The 21,978-nt window shown below is 40.8% G+C and overlaps 1 protein-coding gene across 2 annotated transcripts in view; it reads right to left on the reverse strand.

The window, feature by feature from the left end:
- The window catches only part of LOC117526479 (MICAL-like protein 2), a 32,121-nt gene that overhangs the window by 3,180 nt on the left and 6,963 nt on the right, over positions 1–21,978 (reverse strand). Inside the window, exons 3-15 of one of the 2 annotated variants that reach the window (XM_034188549.1) lie at positions 20,222–20,363; positions 19,953–20,137; positions 15,509–15,636; positions 14,080–15,333; positions 13,767–13,978; positions 13,151–13,211; positions 10,389–10,564; positions 10,245–10,309; positions 8,307–8,430; positions 8,106–8,208; positions 6,862–6,935; positions 6,640–6,754; positions 2,760–2,806 (exon numbers count right to left, since the gene is read on the reverse strand). In XM_034188549.1, the coding sequence (XP_034044440.1) occupies positions 2,760–2,806; positions 6,640–6,754; positions 6,862–6,935; positions 8,106–8,208; positions 8,307–8,430; positions 10,245–10,309; positions 10,389–10,564; positions 13,151–13,211; positions 13,767–13,978; positions 14,080–15,333; positions 15,509–15,636; positions 19,953–20,137; positions 20,222–20,363 (2,686 nt within the window). Of the gene's footprint in view, positions 1–2,759; positions 2,807–6,639; positions 6,755–6,861; positions 6,936–8,105; positions 8,209–8,306; positions 8,431–10,244; positions 10,310–10,388; positions 10,565–13,150; positions 13,221–13,766; positions 13,979–14,079; positions 15,334–15,508; positions 15,637–19,952; positions 20,138–20,221; positions 20,364–21,978 lie in introns of both variants that reach the window. The other variant, XM_034188548.1, reaches the window with a different exon arrangement.

Consider the following 21,978-nt stretch of genomic DNA (forward strand, 5'->3'; position numbering starts at 1 on the left):
TGGAGAGAATGTGCGCACATTTTATGATGTAAAACGTGCTTTACACTGTGCGAGATGATTTTTCATGCAGGAATTTTTGGACCGAATTTCAGGCTAATCGCGCATCCTGCATCGTGTAGTGTACATGGAATAACAAGCTTTAACATCTCACGACCACCTCCTGATCGTGATCGTATGGTCGAATGAAAATCAAACCTGTTTGATATTATTCTGGTCGGCAGTCGTGAGGTTATCCTCCTGCTGAAAAGCTACAAGCATCCAACCGCCCGCTTGTTTTTAAACTTCATTTGTAAAAAACAAAACAAAAACAAAAAAAAAAAAGCCATTTGCAAAGCCAAAAAGTTGATTTGACAATCACCTGATATAACCGGGGTTAAAACAAATACAACACTGCCATCTACTGGTTCCTAGATGCTTAGTACTTAGGGCGAATACTGCCATGAACACTACTAGCCAGTAGAGGCCTTGAAAACAAAATTCCAGATAATCCCTGTCTGCTACATTTAAAATGCGTGGAATTTAACAAACGCAAATAACAACGTCTATAAACCCAGAGAATATATTCAAGAGAGTTTTAGGCACTAGAGTTTAATGCTGTTGTCCGTGGAGCCTGAACAGAGTGTCTGAAATGCATCTGTCTTGTTGTGAACGTGAGATTACATCATCCTACCCATAATGCACTGCTGGGCTCAGCATGTGCTCACAAAACCTTAAAAATTAGCACATTACTTTAAAACTAAAACATATCTGATATTTTCACTTTATAAAACTTCAGACATGACAGTAATTTTAAATAACTTGTCCAAAATTAGTTTGGTAAAATTTGAACCATAAGTTAAAAATATATGCCTCTGGATGACTTAGGTGATATTGCCAGCATATCAGTATGGTGTTAAAGGAAAAGGTTTTTTTTTTTTTAACCACTTATTTGTCTGCAGAGGATAGAGACGCTTTTCATAGAAGCAGCTCTCTTCTGTTTGCAGAGGGTATAACTGTACATCTGTTACAAAACCTTTAACAGGTAGATGCTGAACTGATTTTAAAATTTAGAAATACTTGTCGCTGTTTAGCTTTGTTTATCGGTCTAAAAGTTATCGGACAAAAGTTAATCGGAAGATAATTAGTCCGATAATGGTTTTTAAAGTTATCTAAAAAGATAATTGGTCCGATAATGAAAACATTATCTTCAATAATTATCTGTTATCGGATTATCGGAACTGTGCCCACCACTGATATTAAGGCACAGTTTTTCTGGAATGAACATCCTAGACTCCAGAAAGATGTTAAACGGCATTTCAGTGCAACATCACGCCCGCAACTCTACTGGTAACCCTTTGCCATTTTATTTTACGTGCGTTTGCAGTAGTGCCTTAAATTAATAATTTACAGGTCAATATTTTACCTTTTCACAGATAAGGCAACAGACACAAACTGTAAATGAAGCTGCAAGTTATCAGTTGATGCTTAAGGACGGGATTAGTGCTGTTAATATTTTGGTGTCAGGAGTCAAATCTGTCATGTCAACAACAGTTGGATGGAATGTTCCATGATGCCCATTCTCAGACCACTTAATTTTACAGACTGGATTTGACCTAAATGCTTTGTGTGCGGCTCTGACACACGCCGAAAAATGTCATCATTTGCGTACAGTCTCAACTGATAAAACCAAGGTCTTTGTACCTCTGTCTGGGACATGAAATGTTCTGTTCTTTGCTTATCACACTGACACAAACACATTCATCACAAAGTTTTGATATAACACATCGGTTGTATATAACAACGCGATTGCGGTCACCTGCTTATGTCAAACGCAACACTCTTCAACCAATCGCATAGCTCCACTGATTCACATGGCAGGGCAAGGCCCGCTCACCTGGGGGTAAGCTGAGTGCAGGCTTAAAAGGCCAACCTTAATGCCGGGGCTCCTGTCCTCAACAGTGCATGTGACGTTTTGTTTCAAGACCCCAGCGCTGTTTTAGCTCACTCTGTCCTTCAGTGTAGGCATTTTTTCAATACAACATTTGGGTTTTGAATTCTGTCTCCTGTCAGTCTTTGAGTTCGCTCACAACATAAAACTACTGCAAGGGGATCAACAGGCAGAAAATACCAGACACAAGAGTGTCTGGTACAAATAGTTAACTGGTACACATCCGGATAACTGGTAAATGACAGTCTGTTAAAAGGTGTCATCTGGATTACACGCTGTACATGCCAGCCAATCAGAAAGGAGTATTCATCATGATCACGTGAGATGTGTGTGAAAACTATCAAATTACTGTACTGATAGTGGAGAAGAACTGAACACTTTAAAAATCACATGGTTCATTTGTGGACCACAGCTGGCATCCATTCACTGCGACCTCTGGCTCTTTTTCGGTAAATCTCGTCGGATTTCGCCCTGCTTTTCCCGTCATGAATTGCAAATGAATCCACCTTAAACAGTTCACTATCAGAGGGTCAAATTAACAAGCACCTCCATTTGTCAAACAGCAATGCTACTGATAAAACAAAAAAGCAAAGAGAGAAAGGACGAGCGCTTTGCTTGATGCTTTTTCCATTAGCAGTCATTAGACCAAACGGGATGAAAACACATCATTCGCTCACACCGAGCCGCGGAACTGCTTCAATTAATCTCTGTCCATGATGAAATCCTCAACCGGATAATTTATGACTCAACTAAGTTGCAGTGACACTGAGGTTGTGATAACAGATGAACACAGGGAGGAGAGGGGTGGGGTGGGCATGGGTTCACCACTCACTGAAATTCTTCATCATCTTGTTCAGCTGCTCATCCTCCTCTTCCTCCCTGAAGGAATCAAACGAGAAATGTAAATTAACAGCAGTTAATTAAGAGCATGTTTCCGCACTGTAGAAAGTCTCAGCAGCAGGTGAGCAGTCAGACGATCAAAGCGAGTCACCTGATCCAGGAGCCGCATCTACAGCAATCCTACTGGTACTGGCTAAATAAAGTGTGTTCCATCTGTGACACTTGGTTGATTTCTCTGGGTTGCGTGCAGGGCACTACGGGTGCACGGCATCAGTTCCAGTTCATATAATGACATTATAAAGTGCAGCAGACTGATGGAAGCAGAGCTGGATTCAACATCGATCAGAATACTGTATTTTTCAGGTGCAGCGTCCATAAAGTGAGACGGACACTGTCTAATCCTTTCATACAGGAGACGGGTGTCAACTCAACATGTCAACCACGCCTCACGGCCTATGACCGCTGGGACAGGCTCCAGTGCCCCCGTGACCCTTAATTGGAGTAAGCGAGTATAGAAAATGGACAGACTGACTTATTCTGAGTCAGAAATATATGCGATTTGATCGACATAGAATATATATTTAATTTAACCACAGATTTTACATTGCTAAAATAGCATTAAATAAATAAAGAAAGAAATGAAAATCCAGTATTGTGCATGAAATATTTTCCTGCAGGGAGTCACTGCAGCTCTACAATATAGAAAACATTTTTGCAGCACTGTAGAATAATAATAACCACCAGAGTCTGCAGCAGACACTTGTTTGTAAAGGAAGAAGGCAAGTTGAGCCTGAGATAGTTTACATTAGGAATTTGCAGTATGGTATAAAGAAAACGTGCACAATATGGTCTCACCAGTTCTGTTTTCTGAAACTGGTTTGTGCAGCAGGCGCACACTGAGCCACCGCCACCATTACGACAACACGTGAGTCATAAAAAGACTTAAGAGTAGTAATAGAGTTCAACTGAGGCATCAGGGAATGAATTTAAAAATCAAAGAGGTCTGGCTTTTGGAGTTGCCAGAGCCAACATGGGTTGGTGTGAAAGGGTTATAAAGTTATCCTAACCTTCCTGTAAAAAAGCATCTGGAGAGGAATTACTGAGGTAACGAGCGGACAGATCAGTCTGCAGTATAACATACACTCAACAAAAATATAAACGCAACACTTTTGGTTTTGCTCCCATTTTGTATGAGATGAACTCAAAGATCTAAAACTTTTTCCACATACACAATATCACCATTTCCCTCAAATATTGTTCACAAACCAGTCTAAATCTGTGATAGTGAGCACTTCTTTGCTGAGATAATCCGTCCCACCTCACAGGTGTGCCATATCAAGATGCTGATTATACACCATGATTAGTGCACAGGTGTGCCTTAGACTGTTCACAATAAAAGGCCACTCTGAAAGGTGCAGTTTTGTTTTATTGGGGGGGGGGGGGGGGGGGGGGGGGATACCAGTCAGTATCTGGTGTGACCACCATTTGCCTCATGCAGTGCAACACATCTCCTTCGCATAGAGTTGATCAGGTTGTCAATTGTGGCCTGTGGAATGTTGGTCCACTCCTCTTCAATGGCTGTGCGAAGTTGCTGGATATTGGCAGGAACTGGTACATGCTGGTCCAGAGCATCCCAAACATGCTCAATGGGTGACATGTCCGGTGAGTATGCTGGCCATGCAAGAACTGGGACATTTTCAGCTTCCAAGAATTGTGTACAGATCCTTGCAACATGGGGCCGTGCATTATCCTGCTGCAACATGAGGTGATGTTCTTGGATGTATGGCACAACAATGGGCCTCAGGATCTCGTCACGGTATCTCTGTGCATTCAAAATGCCATCAATAAAATGCACCTGTGTTCTTCATCCATAACAGATGCCTGCCCATACCATAACCCCACCGCCACCATGGGCCACTCGATCCACAACACTGACATCAGAAAACCGCTCACCCACAAGACGCCACACACGCTGTCTGCCATCTGCCCTGAACAGTGTGAACCGGGATTCATCCGTGAAGAGAACACCTCTCCAATGTGCCAAACACCAGCGAATGTGAGCATTTGCCCACTCAAGTCGGTTACGACGACGAACTGGAGTCAGGTCGAGACCCCGATGAGGACGACGAGCATGCAGATGAGCTTCCTGAGACGGTTTCTGACAGTTTGTGCAGAAATTCTTTGGTTATGCAAACCGATTGTTTCAGCAGCTGTCCGAGTGGCTGGTCTCAGACAATCTTGGAGGTGAACATGCTGGATGTGGAGGTCCTGGGCTGGTGTGGTTACATGTGGTCTGCGGTTGTGAGGCTGGTTGGATGTACTGCCAAATTCACTGAAACACCTTTGGAGACGGCTTATGGTAGAGAAATGAACATTCAATACACAAGCAACAGCTCTGGTTGACATTCCTCCTGTCAGCATGCCAACTGCACGCTCCCTCAAATCTTGCGACATCTGTGGCATTGTGCTGTGTGATAAAACTGCACCTTTCAGAGTGGCCTTTTATTGTGGGCAGTCTAAGGCACACCTGTGCACTAATCATGGTGTCTAATCAGCATCTTGATATGGCACACCTGTGAGGTGGGATGGATTATCTCAGCAAAGGAGAAGTGCTCACTATCACAGATTTAGACTGGTTTGTGAACAATATTTGAGGGAAATGGTGATATTGTGTATGTGGAAAAAGTTTTAGATCTTTGAGTTCATCTCATACAAAATGGGAGTAAAACCAAAAGTGTTGCGTTTATACTTTTGTTGAGTGTAAAAATAATCTTAGAAATTCCTGTGCAAAGAAAAAACGTCTGCAAAATGCCTTAAAAGTAATTTAAAAAAATAACAATGCATGAGGCTACATCAAACAGAGGAAACATGACAAAACTGTGACATTATATGCTATTTATACAGTTATTTAGCTCTTAAACATAATTAAAGCACTTTTTCATTTTAATGGGTCCTTAATGTAAGACGTGTGCAGTCTACCACTACACTGGTCTACAGACAAAATGCTTCTGAAATACAGATAGTCAAACTTTACTAATTTTGGGCCACTGAGAATGAAAATGTTTGAAATTGTTGATTGGCTGTAGTTTTTAGAAATGCTACTACTGTGCTACTAAGGATTAATATATAACCCTTTTGCTGATTTTTAAAGCGTTACAAAAAAAGGAAACAGGTGAGATATTATACAAACAGTCAGAGAAACATAAAAAAGACCTATGTTTATGATTTTTTTAATGAAAATTCTACTGTTAACACAATATAATTATGTAGATGCAAAATGTAAAACCTTGTATATCTTGGAAACAGTAGCCAATTAGCCATTGTTATTGTCATATTTGAATTCAACATGCCAAAATCCATCATAAATAAAACATTTAATTTCTGAAGCAGACAACTTCTAAATATTTGTATGCCAGTGCTATCATTACATGATACTGATGACATTTGTTATCTGATAATACACAATAAGAGAGGACTTTGATCAAGGCTGAAAAAACAGTAGTCTAAATTGCATGTATTCAAATAAACATAAATAAAGTGGTTATATTTAAGATCTATATTATTTTGTGCTGGGGTCCTCAAAGAACAGGACCAGGGCAAAATTTCATTCATATAGATATTTTTAAATATTAGTTTGGGAAAGGTGGGGGGGGGAGGTGTTACCATTTTAAATAATTTTATTTCAAGGCAGTTTGATTTTCTTGCAAAGCTGCCATCGTTTTCACCAAAGGCGTGTTTATTAGTTGGATTCCTCAAAAACTTCGTCCATACAGCCGATTTCATTTTAACTTTGTTAAAAGTTTTGGTTTAACTGGGAACAGGGCCTTGGCAGAGGATCCCACTCCACTGAGTGCCGTTGTAGTTTCACACACCTCAGTCTGTCCTCATCCAGACCGTCAACAATCGCATTTCTGTCGTTGACGATCTCCACCAGTTTGTCCATCAGATGTTTTTCTTGCTTCCTTTCCCAGTCAGTTTTTAAATGTTCTGCACACAGAAGCACAGTTTAGTCCCTGATGCTCATCCCCCCCACCCCCACACACACACACACTTTTAAATTTAGATTTTTTTTAATAAACCATCTGAGCCCTCACCTGGTTTTTCCATTATTCTCCTGAGCGCCTTTTCAACACTGGGCTGCTGTTCCTCCAGGTCCTGGGTTCTCCCTCTATAGATGAAATAAAATAAACCAGAAGAAATATATTTTCATCTTCATTCACTCTGCACTGATGTCATTTGGGTTTTGTAACCGTTTCTAGTATTTGTGCAGACAGCTTCATCATATGGTTGACCTTAAACCAACATGAATTACAAACATTTTGTCAAAATTTACTTTAAAAAAAGTCAGATATGATTCAAACAATTTAGCATTTTGATTTATGTACATGTTTAAAATATCTGTCAATGGAACAAGTGAAAAATTAGCTGAGAAAACGCATTCCGACATGCATTTTGCTAGGACTACCAAGTGTTAAATCTCTTACAAATAACACACCATCATAAAAAAATTTAAAAAAAAAATCTAATGGAGACTGAAAAAAAACTTTTGCCTCTGATACAACTCAAAACAACATGTTTCCGAGAACGGATTTTCCTAAAAACAAGTACCGGGTAATTATATTTTACTGAAATTCACTGATTTATATTAAGTGTAGATTAGATATTTAGACTTGAAATGAGAGAAAGTTACTTTGTAAGATTTTACCGTTTTACTGCAGTGCAGTTGGCAGCACGGCAAAGCAAATAAATAAAATGAATAAATAAATAAATAAAAGCTAGCAGATCAAAAGTTGAAGTTGCTCCAATTTTTGTAAAATGTGACAAGTTATTTGTTGACCTATTAGGATTAATAAATGTAATGTGTGCTGAATGTCTCCAAAGTAACGATCAAAAGAAAGTCAGTGTCCTTTGGAATGTACGAGATACGACACATTAGCACCATATCGTGATGACAAAGCATAACAGAGTGTCTTCCTTTTAAAAACCATATTAGCTCAACTAATAATGTGCATCATTTAAAAAAAATGAGCAACTAACTTTTGACCCCTGTACAACTGAAACTGACCTTTGTCACCGTTTTTGCTGTTTTAACCTCATAACATTCAGTCATAGATGGTCCAAATTATAACATAATCAGACAAATAATGTGGTGTTTGAAGCATTTTTAAATATTGACCCCTGTGTAATCCTTCATTGACCCCACCTGGCTACAGCTGCCACCTTGGGATGGCCACTATACCTTTCTGAATTCTAAGTGTTGTTTAGTTCCCTTAAGTGGTACCGAAAAACTGCTTAGCCCAAGGACTGTAAAAAGTGAAATGCGTGTCTGTGCACTCACATGTAAACCAGTTCAGACTCTCGTCGCATCGCCACCTGCTTGTTCCTGATCAAGGTGAACCATTCAACCATGAGGTCGTCCATGACCGAGTCGTCTTCTCCCTCTGACGGAACAAAGACATACTTATTCCTACGTCCACTCCATCTCAATCTTCTTTTCACTCCAAACTCAGGGTGAAAGAGGACCGTGTGATCTTCTCACCCAGCTCGCTGCTGCGAAGCTTTTTCTCCAACTCAATTCCTCTCTTCTCCAGCTCGTTCAGGTTGTGTTCAATCTGATCCAACTCCTTCAAAATCTCCTCCTTGGGAATGTAGCCTGGTTTAGTCTGCAAGCAGAGGAAAACAAATCCACAAAAATCTTAAATGCTCAGAATTATTGGCACCACTGAATTTTAAGAACAGAATATAAGAGAGTCTGGTCCATACGTATTTGGACAATGGTGCACCCTGATATTTCATCATCTGAAAGGTTTGTAATCAGTGTAACTTCAGTTACTGTGTACATTATATGTCATTTTCATTTCATTTATATTGCGCCAAATCACAACAAACCTGCATCAAGGCACTTCACACAAGTATGATCTAACCTTAGCAACCCCCTGAACAAGCACACAGGCAACAGTTGTAAGGAAAAACTCCCTCTGATGATTTGAGGAAGAAACCTCAAGCAGACCAGACTCAAAGGGGTGACCCACTGCTTGGGCCATGCTACTGACACAATTGACAGAATAATTTACAAAACGAACATACACCCATCTATGGATGGCTCCGCACCTCAAACAGAGAGAAAAAACTGAGTCAGGCATTGAAAAGACAACAAATACAGTATAATTTGTCAGCATTAAGCAACAAGAAAAACAGAAGAAATACTAAATTGATCAGCGGCCACTAGCCCTAAGCTTCACTAAAAGACCCAGACTTTAAGTTGAGGCCGCCGTATTATATACCAGGTTTGGTGGCAATCAGGCTAGAACAACTGAAGTAATATCACCAACAAGTAAATGTTGCATGACTGGTTGACTCTCTGCAAAGAGTGAAGTCCAGCCTGCTGGCTGCACCATGAGAAAAACAACACGAACTACATCCGAATACACGCTCTAGCTTACTATATTGTGGTCAAAAAGCAGTATGCCACAATCCGTAGGGTATCCAAGTACTCGGAATGCATTTAATAGTAGTCAAGCAGTACGCCAACGATCTACTACTTCCATATTGTACAAATGGTCTCCACGACGCTATCCCATGATGCAGCTGGAGCCTGGTAACTGAAAAAGGAAAACTTTCTGGGGAAAACTTAAAGCAGATAGGAGACATGCAAGAGAACAGAAGCAGCATTAAAGTGGCTGCAGCGCTGTACAAGTATATATCAGGAACCATGTGAAAGTGGTGTTGTTAAATAGAAATTTTCGCTGTATATGTGGATGTGCGAATATCTTGGTCGAAAGACAGGTACGATCACAGCGATGTAGTACATACCAACTGTGTTTTTACTGCTCACTTGCTTACTTCTAGTATGAACTACATAGTGAGTATTTGGATGCACAGCTGGAACTTCAGCTACAGTTTACCAGAAGGCACGAGACAAGATTTCAATTATTTAGTTGTGTGAAAATCCCTCTCTGTACAACTGATGATGCAACAGACAAAGTTGCACTGGGCACAGTTTCTCTAGTCACAACCACAAAAGCCCATAACTACTTCAAAGTTGTCATGGGTGTCTTGGTGGCTTCCCTCACTATCCTCCTTTCACAGTTTGCCACTTTTGGAGAACTGCCTACTCCGGACAGATTTAGCATGCTGTTTGTATTTCTTAATGACTGATGTAAAAGACGTATACAGTATAGAATATTCAGTGATTTGGAAATGTTCATGTATCCATCCCCTGACATGTCTAAAGAAAACTGGCTTTTACTTTACAAGATTGGTACAATTAGACTTTAGCAGGAGTGTGCACTCTAAAGGCTGTTCCAGTTCAAAATTGTTGGTCTATAAACTGATTTTGCCAGCAAGCGCTTTTTATTTAAACTTGTGATCCATTTCTAGAGTTTTCCTTTGTCATTCTTGCATTTTAACCTCAGGGGAACTAGAAAAGGGAACAACCCAACAAAAACAGGCTGATATTCTTTGTGAAATTTGTTACCTGGTTGATCTTTGACCCTGGTGTTGCACCGTTTGCAGTTTTTCCACTCTGACCGTTTACAAACCCTGAAAAAGATCAATGGATAAAGTCAGAAATCTAGAATTCACTCTGAGCAGCATTACAGAGAGCTGATGGTCTTCTTACTCTTTGGCTCTGGTGGCGTGACTGAGATGCTGGGGCTGGGATGATGACCAGAGGAAGGTGCCACAGGAAGCTCTGAGGTGTGCAGCTTTCCAGCTCCATGAGGTGCCGGCTTTGCATCACCGTCTGTCAACTTCCGGTCACTGAGGAGCGGAGACGTCTTTGGTGAAGCAGCAGGTCTGTGGACAGAAAATAAAGAGAAATAAATAATTTAAAATGTCTCTAATGCTACAGCTAATCCTGCTCAGTTTTCTCTCCACAGCTTTGATCCGTGAGCGCGTTAAGGAAAAGTCACGTGGGTGACGAAGCCGAGCGCTGAACATACACTGCACCACACTGCTGGTTCCTGACACTGTTTGGGGCGAGAGGCTGAAAGGTCCGACTACAAATCATGTCGGAGCCATTTGGAGGAGCAGCAGGTACAAGCATCCTGCAGGACAAACGTTTGGAGTGATGGATGAAAGAACACATCAAAGAATGGATGGATGGACAGAGTACCGGAGGGGAAAGGGCTCACACAGCCGACTGCGGTGCAGAGCGGCTTCCTGCAGACGATTAGCGGCGGACACGAGCTGGACATACGGAATACCGTAGAGTGCCTTTAATACCTATGGCATACTCTAATCTCTGTAATAACATTTTATGGTCAACAGTATCAAAAGCAGCACTGAGGTCTAACAGGACAAGCACAGAGATGAGTCCACTGTCTGAGGCCATAAGAAGATCATTTGTAACCTTCACTAATGCTGTTTCTGTACTATGATGAATTCTGAAACCTGACTGAAACTCTTCAAATAGACCATTCCTCTGCAGATGATCAATTAGCTGTTTTACAACTACCCTTTCAAGAATTTTTGAGAGAAAAGGAAGGCTGGAGGCTAAGATAGCTGGGTCAAGTGATGGCTTTTTAAGTAATGGTTCAATTACTGCCACCTTAAAAGCCTTTGGTACATAGCCAACTAATAAAGATAGATTGATCATATTTAAGATCAAAGCATTAATTAATGGTAGGGCTTCCTTGAGCAGCCTGGTAGGAATGGGAATGATGGTTTGGGGGAAGTGACTAATGAAAATAACTCAGAACAATTGGAGAGAAAGAGTCTAACCAAATACCAGCATTACTGAAAGCAGTCGAACATAAAGATATGTCTTTGGGATGGCTATGAGTAATTTTTTCTCTAATAGTTAAAATTTTATTAGCAAAGAAAGTCATGAAGTCATTACTAAAGTTAAAGGAATACTCGGCTCAATAGAGCTCTGACTCTGTCAGCCTGGCTACAGTGCTGAAAAGAAACCTGGGGTTGTTCTTATTTTCTTCAATTAGTGATGAGTAGTAAGATGTCCTAGCTTTACGGAGGGCTTTTTTTTTTATAGAGCAACAGACTCTTTTTCCAGGCTAAGTGAAGATCTTCTAAATTAGTGACACGCCATTTCCTCTCCAACTTACGGGTTATCTGCTTTAAGCTGCGAGTTTGTAGGTTATACCATGGAGTCAGGCACTTCTGATTAAAGGCTCTCTTTTTCAGAGGCGCTACAGCATCCAAAGTTGTGCTCAATGAGGATGTAAAACTATTGACGAGATAATCTATCTCACTCACAGAGTTTAGGTAGCTACTCTCCACTGTGTAGGTATATGGCATTGGCGAACATAAAGATGGAATCATATCCTTAAACGTAGTTACAGCGCTTTCCGAAAGACTTCTACTGTAATGAAACTTATTCCCCACTGCTGGGTAGTCCATTAAAGTAAATGTAAATGTTATTGAGAAATGATCGTTGCAGCGGTTATTTTTCCATACACACTTTTAGAAGAAGAAATTCTTACGTTTCCTATTTGGTTGAATTATCAGAAAGAAGCAAAGAAACAAACAGAAAAATACATTAACATTTATACATTTTTTTTTAACTTGTGATGAGTCAACAACATTTGATGATCTTCACTTTGACAATTTATTATTATTATTATTATTATAGCAAACTGGCACAGGCAATAAAATATGACTAACAACAGAAAGAGTAGGTTTGCTGTGGTTTTTAGAAGCATTAAGCTCTGATCATAATCAGCAAATAAGACAATGCAAATTAAATAAATCTGCTACCATTTCATTTTTACAGAACAGTTATTTTAGCTGTAATTATATGGCTGGTGTTTTGTGTGATTTCTTATATTTTACTTTGTGTATTTGACTCAAAGTGGTATATAAACAAAAAATTTCTGCATTATTTGCAGCATTGTCATTATGGTTACCATGGTGATTATTATTCTTATTGTTGTAGTTGCTGCTGTCATTGTGAATGCATAATAGAGGAGGAGAGAAGAAAAGAACAAGAAGGAGGGAAAACAAGAAAGAGGAGCAGAATGAGAAAAGAAGCGGAAGAAGGAAAAGAAGGAAGAACGGAAAAGAAAGGGGATGATTAAGATGATGAAGAAATAAATGAAGGAGCAAAAAGGAGAAGGAGGATAATTGAAAAGAAGAAGAGGAATAAGGAAAAGAAATATTAGACAGAAAAAGAAGGAGGAGGAAGGAGAAAATGAAGGAAAATGAGATGAAGAACAGAAAAAACAACTAAATTAAGCAAGAACAAGGAGGTGGAAGAAGGGTATGTACCTTTTTTGTTTTATTTTTTTGATTGGAAAAAAACAGCACTTCAAGCTTACACAAAAAAAAAAAAAAAAAAAAAAAAACTGTTGGTGCCTCAGAAGACGGTTTGAAAACTGGAGGAGATACAACACAATAAGGAGAATGAAATAATTAAAGTCTTACTTTGTGTCTTTGGAGACTGGTTTGAGTCTCGACCTCCAGTCTGCAGGAGATTCAGTGTTCTCTGACGTTGCTGAAGACCAAAACAAACAATTTAAGTTTTAGTGTACTTTTTATTTTGTGGACAGAATGTTTTATACACAAGGTAATAACTACTTTATAACTCTGTTACTAAAGACATAGAAACCAACAGAAAAGTGAAAGAGAGGCTTAATAAGTAGACAGCCAACGTTTAAGTCAACCCACAGTGTATTGGTTCCAAAAATAGAACATCATAAGACAAAAAATTGTATTGTATGACTTTAATTAAAAAAATGGCATAAAGTGAGGGATTACTGCTGGAAATGCTGTTTTGCCTGCTGGACACTGGGCTTGTTTGAGGGAATAACTTAATTTCATCATAATAGGCATGATGGAAATTAGGAGCAGGTGGCTGAAGTTGCATGTAGCTTGAAATATTCTTTTCAGTTTCTTTCACATTCCCAAGCCTACATCTGGTGACCACCGTGAATTGTTAACAAATAAATGAATTAATTATATATACTTGCAACTTCCAAAAACACACACTACAGCAGGCTAAATTACACCATGTTCAGCTGTGGATGTGTTTATGTTTAACCTGAAGTGTTGGCCGATGCTCTGTCAGGTTTGGGGCTTCCTCTGTCTGGAGACTGGGCTCCAAATTTCCTCTGGTTGGCCAAGGCTGGACTGGAATTTGGGCTATACGTTGTGGGCGGAGTCTGCAGATCAGCGAGGATCGAAGGGTCCACCTTCAACCTAACTCTTCCTCTCCCACCGCCTGTCTCCTTAGGAGGCTCAGCGGGGGTCGGTCTGATCACAAGTAGAATGAGTTAAGTACCAGAGTTCACCAGTTGACATCAGACTCACAATATTCTCAACCAGAAAAGCATCTTTATGGTTTCACCACTTACTTGTCAGTTTTCTTCAGGACTGCAGTTGTCCATGCTGGTTTACTGTTGGCACCGATGTTTTCTTCAGCCAGTTTCTTGCAGATGAAGGCTGCAGCTGCTGCTTTAGTTTTACTATTATCACTGTGCTCCGGTTTTGAGCTCACATCATCTGAACCTCCAACACCAACAGCCACACTCACAACTTGACCTACTGAAGCTTCTTGGCTCTGACTCTGCCGATTCCAACCTCTATTAATCTCCACAGTCTTGGTTGCAGTCTTGTTTGAATCCTCATTAGCAGTGTCCTCGGGGCCCGCTTGGAAGAACTTCAGCTTGGATTGTAGTGTCTTAGCTGCAGTGGTTGAGGTCTGAGGTGCAGCACTGGGCCTGGAGGGGGTGGTGGTGGTGATGGAGAAAGTGGGGACAGAGGTAGTGAAGCGGGAGGAGGTGGTGGTGACACTTGAATCATCAGCAGTCCGTGAAGCAATGGGCCTGGAGGGGGTGGTGGTGGTCATGGAGAAGGTAGGGATGGAGGCAGTGAAGCGAGAGGAGGTGGTGGTGACACCAGAATCACCAGCAGTCCGTGAAGCAATGGGCCTGGAGGGGGTGGTGGTGGAGAAGGTAGGGATGGAGGCAGTGAAGCGAGAGGAGGTGGTGGTGGTGACGACACGTAAATCACCAGTAGTCCGTGCAGCTGTGGGTTTGGAGACAAAAGGAGTCCAGCTCTCTTTTTCTGTGGAAGAAAAACCTGAAGCGGGCTTGGAGATGCTGGTTGTGGTGGATGATGTCCAAGGGGCAGCAGTAGGCCTGGAGGGAGTGGTTGTAATGGAGGTGGTGACACTTGAGTCACAAGTAGTCCGTGAAGCCGTGGGTTTGGAAAATAAAGCAGCTGGACTGTCTTTTCCTGCAGAAGAGAAACCTGAAGCAGGCTTGTAGGCGCTGGTCGAGGTCCGAGGTGCAGCACTGGGCCTGGGGAGGATGGAGGAGGTGGTGGTGGAGACTGAGTTGTAAGTACCCTGTGAAGCTGTTGGCTTGGACACGAAAGCAGTCAGACTGTCTTTTCCTGCAGAAGAAAAACCTGAAGCGGGCTTGTAGGCGCTGGCTGCAGTGCCGGGTTTCTCAGTCAGCCATGAAGGTCCCAGTCTGGATGGTGCAGGGGCGGGAGCACTAGTGTTGGCGTTAATCAGCTCTGGATGAAGTATGGTGTATTTAGAAACGGGGGCATTGTGGGGTAAGTCTCTGAGAGGTGCACTTGTGTTTGTAAGCGACAGCGACCTGAAAAACACAGCAAAGCAAACAAGTTTACCAAAAGTGTAATAAACCTGCAAAGGCCATCATGAAACCGCACAACGAAAATTTAAACATTTTAAAACAAAGACCAGCAATACAACTGTAATTGTGAGGAACAGTAACTGAACCATATTTATCCTCTTGTTAATAAGGTTCGTACTTTGCACAGTTCCTGTGGTACAGCTTTCCCTCCACTAGATGTCGCTGGACCAAGTGAACATGTTGGTGGCAGGAAACACATTTGTTACTCAGCGTGCCTGTCCGCACTTGTTTCTCCTCCAGCACCTCCTACAGAAAAAAGGGCAATAGAGGGTGAGAAGGCGATAAGGTTTTCTCTGGTGGAAAAGAAGTGGCTGATCAGCCAACGTCACAACACAGTTAACAAGGCAGAAGTAATAAACCAACCATGGTACGTCATCTGGTATTACGCCACTTTACACTCCCACAACCTCATGACCACAAGATCAGCCCGGTCAACCAAATCGGCTCTGCTGACATCTGTGCTTCTTTTCAGTGAATATTTGCAAAGCCGATGGTTGACGCCAAGTAAACTGCAACTCAATCAAGTTGAGATTTCCTGGAGTGCAGCCAACACAAAAATTCTAAACACTTCATCCACTGCTCCATGATTATTACAAATAGTTTCATACAGTGAGATAGATGGAAAAAAAGGAAGTCTTATTACATTTGAATGCTGCCGCCAAACTATGATTTTTCCTTTACAGTGAGGAAAGTTTTTTTTGTTTAGGGTGACCATATTTTGATTATCGAAAACCAGGACACTTGGCTCAGCAATGAGATACTCAAATGATACTCTGTTGGCAGCGGGTACCAATTGTTGGAACTGGAATGGTTGGCAGAACCGGAATTTTAATACAGCTTGCAAAGTACCCGTCCTTCGGATGGTGAAGTAAGAGTGTACTAATCACGAGTCACTGACCGGGAAAAGTGTGCAACAGCACACTGAGATAACGTATTCACTTCCAAAAGAAAGCTTTCAAAGCATTTTGAAGTACCAGCTATAATAGACACAGTGAGCTCTTATTTAAGAAGGTTAAACTCTTTTTTTTAAGTCCTAATCATTATGAAATGACTGACTCTGCAGTGTAAAGAAAATGGGTGTAACTTTTAATTTTTTCTGATTATGTTATGAAGTTGTCAATAAAATGTATCTAGCACAACACCAGGTGGCAGTAAAAGACATTTGCAGCAGTGACAGCGCCACCTTGTGTATACTGAAGTATGATGGGAATGACAGATTATAATAAATTATGAGAATGCACAAAATTCAAGGCAAGACTGGAAAGAAAGTGTAATAAAAACATGCCAATATTTGTTTGCAATAATTAAGAAGCAATGCTTTCACATAACTCTACTGTTTTTATGCATTTTTTGAGGGTGGGCCTGCCTGAGCGCCATTTTCGGCATCAAAACGGGGCCCATAGCACCCGAACCGTAAGAGCTGGCGCAAATGTGATGGCAGATGTAGAATTTGTGGATGTTTTTGCCCTAGAAAACATCTTCAGATAATTTTCAATGACCTACCTTGATGAAATACGGACAACAACAACAAAAAAAGCAGTGCTCAGTGACAATGCATTGAATGTCGTACATGGAAGCTGGACGGATTCATACTCACTAGGCGAAAACATCATCTGGAGGTATATCACAGATTGGCAGTTCTAATTAACCACAAAATGTGGCCAATTAAGGGTATTTGTGAAAGAGACATGATGTGCGTCCATAACTACAGAGGATATGGGAAGATGTAGAGGGCAGAGATGATGTGTGAGGCAAGCAGATCCAGAGAACATTGAGGACAACAAAAAAAAAAAAAAAAAAAAAAAAAGGGACCTCCACACTTGGTATATAGATTGATGGAATGACTGACAGAACAGCACCTTACTATGCCCCCTACTCTCAAGACATTGATAACCAATCTGAAGATAATGTCTCCCTGTCATCTTCAAAGCAAAATTGATCTTTTTTCTGTCTCAATAAGCACTAATCACCGGAATACCAGATCACCATATTGGAAAATTTATCCTCACTAGTTGGCACCACACAAGCTCCCATTCTGCCATTCTGTCACTGTTCTTTCAAGAGTTTGGGGCTTCTAATGCTGACCTATAGCTTTATATAGTGGCTAAATAACTTGATTATTTTAATGGTGAGACCTGATTATCTCAGATACTTGTTTTGGGTGTAATATAAGCAAAAATGACCCATTCTGGTTCCATTTCACCTATAATTCCGGAGATTAGTAGCTCCCTGAATGCTGGTCAATTCAATGGTCCAATAAAAAACAATGAAAACCAGGACATTGTCATCACTTTCTTCTTCTTCTTCAAAAAAAAATAAACAAACAGGCCGGCCAGGACAGGATGTGAAAACAGGACATGTCCTGGGAAAACAGGATGTTTGGTCACTCTATTTTTTGGGAATTAACAGATTTCAGAGTTTGGAGCTACAGCCATTGATAGCAAACATTCCTACATTTAAGTCTCACACTTGACGTCTGATAGTCTGTATTAAAGAAAATGATAGCAACTGGTACATTAGCATATGCAAACCTCTGTTAGCAGTTAGCATTAGTATATGTGGTCACAGTGTTAAAAGCATTAGCACTGGTGCGTTCCCCTCCGCTCAGTGGGTTTATGGAGACTATGAAGGCTGGACCACAGACACTAGTGGGTGTATGCTTTCCCATCAACATTTTTTGGTACATCACAAAAGTTAAATGCATCAGTGTTTTGCACACAGAGCAAGATTCAGAGGCTGGAACTACAAAGAACTTTGTGCTGTTGGAAACAATTTTGCACGTCGTCATATTGGTTGTACTGATATGGAGTTGATTTGGTGAAGAAATTATGTCAGGCTGCATTAACGATGAAAATATTTCCATAATATTCGTGAAAATAATTAGTATCTTAGGCATCTTTTATGTTATGAGATGCGTACACTTTTTTGGGGGGGATGTCATTATGAAACTGTAACAGAACAAATTAGATTACGGCAGCCCGCCCCAGTCCAGTTAGTTAATTGCAGACGCTGTCCTGTATATGCCAACCACAGTTAATGGTGTAGTCACACGGTGACAGATTGAATAAACTGGTTAGTAACAGATTTAAATAATTTGTCCAGTGGCAAAAGTCGCCTAATCCATTGGTTTCTGATGGATTTGCAGCTCTGATGGAATGAGTGACCAACCACAAATGCAGGTGGGGAGCACCTCAAAACTTAAACAGAAGACGAAAAGATCACGCACGGATCAAACTAATGTCTACAGCAGGGGTAGGCAACGAGGGCCAAGACACCGCAGGGTTTCCTTGCAACCAATCTCCTCAGCAGGTAGGTTTGCTGATGAACTTCTCCCCTGAACATAAACACCTGATTATTAATGAAATCACCTGCTGAGGTGACTGGTAGCAAGGAAAACCTGTAGTGTCTTGGCCCTTCATGGCACATGATTGCCAATCCCTGGTCTACAGGATGTGCACTGTCAAGCTAACAAAGCAGTACAACAGAACAGGTCTCAGCCTCATTATATCTAAATTCTGGGTTTGTTAATGAAGCATAGGATTAGCTGCCAGTGATCACATTAGTACCCTTTCTGCTTTTCTGCTTATCTACTGTTAGTGAAACTAATGCCATAGGTGATGACAGTTCTGCTCGACTGATTCTGTTCTCTTTCTCTCTTCCTTTCTGGTATTATGTCTGTGCTTGGACCGTATGGAGCCGCATGCTGAACGACTGGATGGGGTGCCACCTGCACCATTTGGATTGTGTTGTGAACTGGAGTAACACAGATAAGAATATTCCACTGTACAAGCTTGAGGACGTGGACTTCATTGGGACAATGTAATTATTAACTTTCATACAACATGCAGATCCACCTCTGAAATCCTGTGGCAGCCTCAAGTGGAAACAAGGGAGCAGCAGAAAGAATTTTCACTGTCTTAATAATGCCATCTGCACCAAATTTATGTTTTTATTTTTAGTTGTTTTTGTTTTTATTGTCTCTGCTAATTGGTAGAATGGCCTAAGTAGTGGCTGAGGCTGCTCTGCTTGAGGTTTTTTCCTCAAAAATGGCAGAGGGAGTATTTTCTTACTACTGTCGCTGTGTGCTTGCACAGGGAGGTAGGTAAGGTTAGACCTTACCCATGTGAAGCGTGTTGAGGCAACTCTGCTGTGATTTAAATAAAGTGAACTGTACAGGGCAAAACAGTTAACTGTGCAACCACCGGCAAAGCTCTCAGTCTGATGTCCGCTCAAAGTTTTGAGCATGCACAAAACTTTCTGAAAGACTCGCCGGATATCAGGTGGCAAGGACCCCATTTAACAAATAAGAAAAAGATTTGTACAGTGCAAAAATGGACACCAAGATTTTGTTTCTGCTACTCATACTGTTCCTCAATTAGTCACAGTGTGACAGCTGTTTACCATTACCAGGGTCAGCAACAGTTACTGTGACAACACATGCTAATGCTTACCACAGTCAAGCATTTCCTTTATGCGGGCCCAACTGTAGTTCACACAAAGCCGACATAAAACTGAGCACCATATCTGGAAATTTATGGAAACGTTTATACTGTAAATATTACCTGTTGTTCGCGTTGGCTTTGTTTTGGAGAAGCAGCAGGTTTTGCAATGCGGGGGGATGGGGGAGGGCGGTTCTCACTGGCAGGTTTGGAAGAGGGGAAAGCTTTTGACGCTGCAGGCTGGTTCTTCTTCCCAGGCGGCTGATCTGTGGGACCCTGAGCGGGACGCTTCACTCCTGCCCCCCCAACTGACAACAAAGCAGCAGGTAAAACACACAGCAAAAGCAAAACAGCAACATCCAAGGCGGGCAGAGGAAGACGGAGATACTCACTCGGGGAGCGTCCGTGGAAATAGTTGTAGTACTGAGAGACGTACGTCAGGATACTGAGGCGGTCGGGGACCTTAAGAGCCACCATGTCTTCTGCATCCAACAACGCTGGAATCCCCAACTCCTCCTCCGCTACCCTGAAGGCCTGCAAAAACTCATTTTCTTAGATTCTAGCATTTTTAGAATATAACAAAACATGGAAGTACTCCAATAAGTCAAATAAAGTAAGATGCGCTCGGGAAAGATAAAGATATAATATATATATATATATATATATATATATATATATATATATATATATATATATATATATATATATATATATATATATATATATATATATATATATATATATAAAAACACATACGAAATTACAAAAATAGAGAAGGATTTTAACACAAGAAAGCATCAAATCGACTCCACCACGTGCTTTCTGGCAAAGTGTAGCTGGCATTTCAAATTTTTTTAAAGAAGATCCTTCTCTGTTCCACTCCACCTTTAAACTGTATAACCGATGATGCAACAGAAAAAAGGTGCAATGTGCACAGTTTCTCCAGTCACAGCCACAGAAGCCTGTTGCTTCCTTCGGAGTTGTCATGGGTGTCTTGGTGGTTTCCATCACTAGTCTCCTTCTTGAACTGTCTATTTATTTATTGAGAACTACTAACTCAAGACTGAATTAACATACACTAAAGACATATTCAGGGACTTTAAAATATTCATGTATCCATCCTTTGACTTGTCTAAAGAAAAGTGGCTGTAAAACTGATTATTTACATTAACAATAATCCTTATATTTAGTTTGTCAAATTACTTATGAGCTCTGAAAACTGAGCCACAATGTGCCAAAATGGCTGTAATGCTAAAATCTTTAATGTAATATTTTTGTTAAACCCAATGAAGAAAAGCTGAAAGTTGACACTACATGCACATCATCATTGCTTCATTTAAACTTTAGTCAGGTTCACTATGATCAGGTGCTACATTTCATTGGGATTTTGTAGAGTTTTTCAGTATCACGACTTATTGATGACTGAGGATCTTGATTCCAGTGGCTACATGCATATTTTCTGGTCCAAGGAATTCCACGGTGCTAATAACAAAAATTTCTGTGTGGGCAAATCACATTTATAATCATATGACCTTCTTGCTGTGAGGCAACAGAGAGAACCAACAAAGCCAATATGCTGCCTTAGCTGAAACTATATATATATATATATATATATATATATATATATATATATATATATATATATATATCCACACATGTAACTAATGTGGTTTGTCTCTTTGCTTTATACCTTTAGGTTCTAGATGAGCATGAGCAAGAAAACACAGCTCAGCCAACTTAGCGTGGAGACACAGACTCAGAAGGCAACAAATTGGAAGCAGTGCATCTTCTACTAGTGTTATGATCCCACAAAAGGCTGGATTCTTCTACCCCAAAAATGTGTATTTGGCCAGTGGAATCAAGATACTCAGTCATCTATCTATCTAGTCATCTCAGTTAGTTTTGTCGCTAGCATGGCCCACGCAGAGGGTTGCCCCTTTGCATCTGGTCTGCTTGAGGTTTCTTCCTCAAATCAGAGGGAGCTTTTCCTTACCACTGTTGCCTGTGTGTTTGCTCAAGTTAGACCTTACTTGTGTGAAGCGCCTTGGGGCAACTTTGTTGTGATCTGGCACTATGTAAATGAACATAATTTGAAATTTAAATCTAGAAGCCAAGATACTGAAAAAGTTCCATGTTAGGCCACCTTTTC

Source organism: Thalassophryne amazonica, chromosome 15 (genome assembly GCF_902500255.1).
Source record: "Thalassophryne amazonica chromosome 15, fThaAma1.1, whole genome shotgun sequence".
In the NCBI taxonomy this organism is placed as follows: domain Eukaryota; kingdom Metazoa; phylum Chordata; class Actinopteri; order Batrachoidiformes; family Batrachoididae; genus Thalassophryne; species Thalassophryne amazonica.